Source organism: Moschus berezovskii, chromosome 9, assembly GCF_049115385.1.
Source record: "Moschus berezovskii isolate FMDL1 chromosome 9, NW_MosBer_1.0, whole genome shotgun sequence".
Taxonomy (NCBI): domain Eukaryota; kingdom Metazoa; phylum Chordata; class Mammalia; order Artiodactyla; family Moschidae; genus Moschus; species Moschus berezovskii.
Window position 1 is genome coordinate 101,391,770 of NC_142468.1, and position 4,604 is coordinate 101,396,373.

The 4,604-nt window shown below is 36.6% G+C and overlaps 1 protein-coding gene across 1 annotated transcript; it reads right to left on the reverse strand.

The window, feature by feature from the left end:
* Positions 1-3,317: 3,317 nt before the first annotated feature.
* Positions 3,318-4,259, reverse strand: LOC148776714 (olfactory receptor 4L1-like). The gene has a single exon (XM_088840375.1). It carries the CDS (start codon positions 4,257-4,259, stop codon positions 3,318-3,320), a length of 942 nt encoding a protein of 313 aa, XP_088696501.1.
* Between the last annotated feature and the right edge of the window lie 345 nt (positions 4,260-4,604).

Consider the following 4,604-nt stretch of genomic DNA (forward strand, 5'->3'; position numbering starts at 1 on the left):
GAAAAAATTATGGAGTTTCTTCAAAAATTAAAAACAGAGAATAAAAATAGAGTTACCACTCAAAACACACATTTGAATTCTAAGTGTATATATATATATATATATTTATAAAGAATTGAAAGCAGTATCTTGAAGAGATATTTGCACACCTATGTTCATTGCAGCAATATTTACAATAGGCAAGGGGTGGAAGCAAACTAAATGTCCAGTGATGAATGATTGGATAAAGAAAATGTGGCATGTACATACAGTGGAATGGTATTTAGCATTAAAAAAGAAGGAAATCCTATCATATGCTACAGCATGGGTGAACTTTGAGAACAGTATGCTAAGTGAAATAAGTCCATCTCAAGAAGATTAAAATACTTCTTGATTGACTCAAGTACTCAGATCCTTAGAAATAGAATGGAGACTGGTGGTTGCCAGGGTGAGGTGAGGTGATAAGAGCACTTGCATAGTGGCTATGGAGTTTCAGTTTTTGAAAAATTTCTAGAGATCTATTTCACAAGGTGCATATATTTAACATTATTGTACAATTGAAAATTAAGATGTTATATTTTAACCACATTTTTAAAAAGAATGAACTAGAGCAGGATATATTTAAGTAGATGAATCTCTACAACAAAACAGTGAGTGAAAAAATAAATTTCAGAATAACAGCAATAATATATAGGTACCATCTGTATCAAGTTAAAACTGTGCAAAATGTACTTTTTCACAATGTATCAAAAATGAGGAAAATATTTTTAAAAAATATACAGGGGAGTGATACTCATGGAGTTGATGATAGTTATTTTTTTTCTATGATAAAATAATTGAATATAGAGGATTGCTTGGAGGTTTTTATTATTTCTAATAATCCACTTTTATACTAAATAGGAATCTGAAATAAATAAGGTAAAATGTTAAAAATTTGACAAAACCACATGCCATATCAGTGTCTAGATTAAACTCTACAATTGAAATAGATTATAGGAAAGATACAAATATGTCCAGTGATCTCCAAGGACCTTTCCAACCCTCCTCAAAGCATTTTTTAAAATAAAAATTTAGTGTGAAATATATCAAGCACATATGGGTAGAGAAGCATTTTAAAAGCACATTTTAGCCTATAATTAGTTTGGACTGAAAGGAGATCAAACCAATCAGTCCTAAAAGAAATCAATCCTGATGCTGAGGCTGAAGCTGTAATGCTTTGGCCACCTGATGTGAAGAGCTGACTTATTGGAAAAGACTGAAGACTAAAGGAAAAGAGGGCACCAGAGAATGAGATGGTTAGATAGCATCACCAACTCAATGGGCATGAATTTGAGCAAACTCTGGGAGATAGTGGAGGAAAGGAGTTTGGGGTGCTGCCGTCCCTTGGCTTGCAGAGAGTCAGATACTCCTTAAATGACTGAACAACAACAAGTTGTTTCGAGGCAATGAAGAAAAGTATTGGACAGATACCCACAATAGGATCACTGAATGTCTGGGGAAAGCAGAGCATTTCAATTTGATGCCAAAGAGATCATAGAATGTGTTTGTGTTCTAATACCCACGAGCTGTTTATCAAACTTGTAAATTGGCACACTTCATGCAATGCAAGTAGCTTGAATACTTTCTGTTTTATTGTGAAGTAAATAACTGAATATAGAGAGTTTCTTTATTTTTTCCTTTTCCATGTGGATTGAAATAGTACTAATGCTCTCACTTGACTCTTGATAGATACATGAGAACACCTGTGAATACAAACATGAATGATGGAATAAGGTAAAATGAACTGTATGTAACTTTTATGTTCAGTTCAGTTCAGTTCAGTCGCTCAGTCGTGTCCGACTCTCCGCGACCCCATGAATCACAGCACGCCAGGCCTCCCTGTCCATCACCAACTCCCGGAGTTCACTCAAACTCATGTCCACAGAGTCGGTGATGCCATCCAGCCATCTCATTCTCCGTCGTCCCCTTCTCCTCCCGCCCCCAACCTTTCCCAGCATCACAGTCTTTTCCAGTGAGTCAACTCGTCGCATGAGGTGGCCAAAGTATTGCAGTTTCAGTTTTAGCATCAGTCCCTCCAATGAACATCCAGGATTGATCTCCTCTAGAATGGACTGGTTGGATCTCCTTGCAGTATAAGGGACTCTCAAGAGTCTTCTCCAACACCACAGTTCAAAAGCATCGATTCTTCGGCGGTCAGCCTTCTTCACAGTCCAACTCTCACATCCATACATGACCACGGGAAAAACCATTGCCTTGACTAGACAGACCTTGGTTGGCAAAGTAATGTCTCTGCTTTTTAATATACTATCAAGGTTGGTCATTATGTTAGGGTAGAATTTCTATTTTCCTTAAGAATTAAATATGTCTCGTATACAGGGTTCTCATTTGCATCTTTCTAAATTCCATATATATGTGTTAGTATACTGTATACGAGACAACAAAAGAGACACAGATGTATAGAACAGTCTTTGGGACTCTATGGGAGAGGGTGAGGGTGGGATGATTTGGGAGAATGGCATTGAAACACGTATGTTGTCATATGTGAAACGAATCACTAGTTCAGGGTCAATGCATATTATAGGATGCTCGGGGCTGGCATGCGGGGATGACCCAGAGGGAGGATAAAGGGAGGAGGGAGGTGGGAGAGGGGTTCAGGAGGGGGAACTTATGTAAACCCGGGGCAAATTCATATCAATGTATGGCAAAACCAACCAATATAATATTGTAAAATAATTTGCCTCCAATAAAAAATAAATTAATTACCTAAAAAAAAAAAAACAAAACAACAACAAAAAAAGAATTAAATATGTGCTTCTTGCCAGCAGAAGACAGCTATTATTTTGATCTATCAACTTATAGAAAATTTTCCTTGTCAAAAAAGCAATAATTCTTATATGTATTATATGCAAAATTGTAAGTTTATGTGTGTATGTGCTTGTGAGTTAATACTTTTGTATGCACATTTGGGCAACTGGAGAATTTAGCTGAAAGATCCCTCATTTTGAATTTAAAAGTGGACCAGTTCATATTCGATTTCTCTTTATTTAATGAAGTTCAGTCTTGAACATTTCTGGGTTTCCCACTATAGTTAGTGAGTCAGTTGTTTTTTTCCTCCTTATTTCTTTATTTAAGAAATTTAATCCCAGCTGAATTGAATTCAATTAAAAATTATTCTTTCAATAAAACAAATTATAGAGATATGATGATGGAGCATTTGGTAGGTTTAAAATACATTATGAATATTGAAAAAACCACAAAAGACAAATTAATACCAACTTATTCCAAGAGGTACTATATATGGATTATGGTCCATAAATCTTTGTCATCATGGTTGTTGCCTAGAAGGTCTTTCTGGAGCTCATATGTTGGGTCCTCAGACTATTCATGGCTGCTTTCATCTCCTGATTTCTCAGAGTGTAAATAATGGGGTTCAGTAAAGGTGTGATAACTGAATAAAACACAGAAAGAAATTTATCCACTGAAAAACTACTAAATGGCCAAGCATAAATGAAGATACACGGCCCAAAGAACAGAGTGACCACTGTAATGTGAGCAGATAGTGTGGACAGAGCTTTGGAGAGACCACCAGAGGGTCGATGTGGAACCGTTACCAGAATGACAGTGTAGGAAATGAGCAAGAGTACGAAGGAGATGAAAGACAATAGTCCACTGTCAGCAATTACTAGCAACTCCAGAACATAGGTCTCGGTGCAGGCGAGCTTTATAACCAGCGGGAGGTCACAGAAAATATTGTCTACTATGTTGGGACCACAGAAGTGCAAGGTGATGGTAAAAACCATCTGGCTCATTGTATGCACAAAGCCAACAGCCCATGACAGCAGCACAGAGCCTCTGAGTACCCGGTGGTTCATGATGGCTGTGTAGTGAAGAGGTTTACATATTGCAAAGTACCGATCAACTGCCATAACTATGAGAAGTGTCATCTCACTACCCCCTAAAAAGTGAAGGAAGAACATCTGAGCCATACAGCCCCATAGAGAAATAGTTTTATTCTCCCTGACAAAATCTGCAACCATCTTGGGGGTTGTGATTGTAGAAATAGACATATCAAGAAAGGAGAGGTTTCCAAGGAGGAAGTACATTGGTGTGGAGTGCAGATGAGAGTCCAAGGTTATGGTGACCACAATGAGAAGGTTTCCTGCCATAATTGCTGCATAGGCCAATACAAATATGAAAAAAAAGAAAAGCTCAAGTTCCCAAGTGTTAGTGAGTCCTAACAAAACAAACTCAGATATCATTGAGCTATTCATCGTTTTCATCAAGTTTGTGTACGTGTTTTCAGAAAGTCTTTAAAATGAAGGTAATCCAGAAAAAGTGATGATTTAATCTGTGACAGTTTTGAAGGTATGGGCATATAGAAAGTAGTATTTGATTCCTACAGAAAAAGAAAAGGTAGATATTTCTGAAAAATACAGTTTAATTGACTAATGCAAGCATATTTCCCATATATACTTTCACATTACTGCATTTATTATCAAACAGAAAGGCACAAAAGGGAAATTTATTGTAAAATTTTGTAAATATAGTTTGTGGGTATAGCTTTTCTCTTCACATTTATTTGTTGTTTTTACCATGAGTTTATGAATTTGTGACCCCTGAGTTTA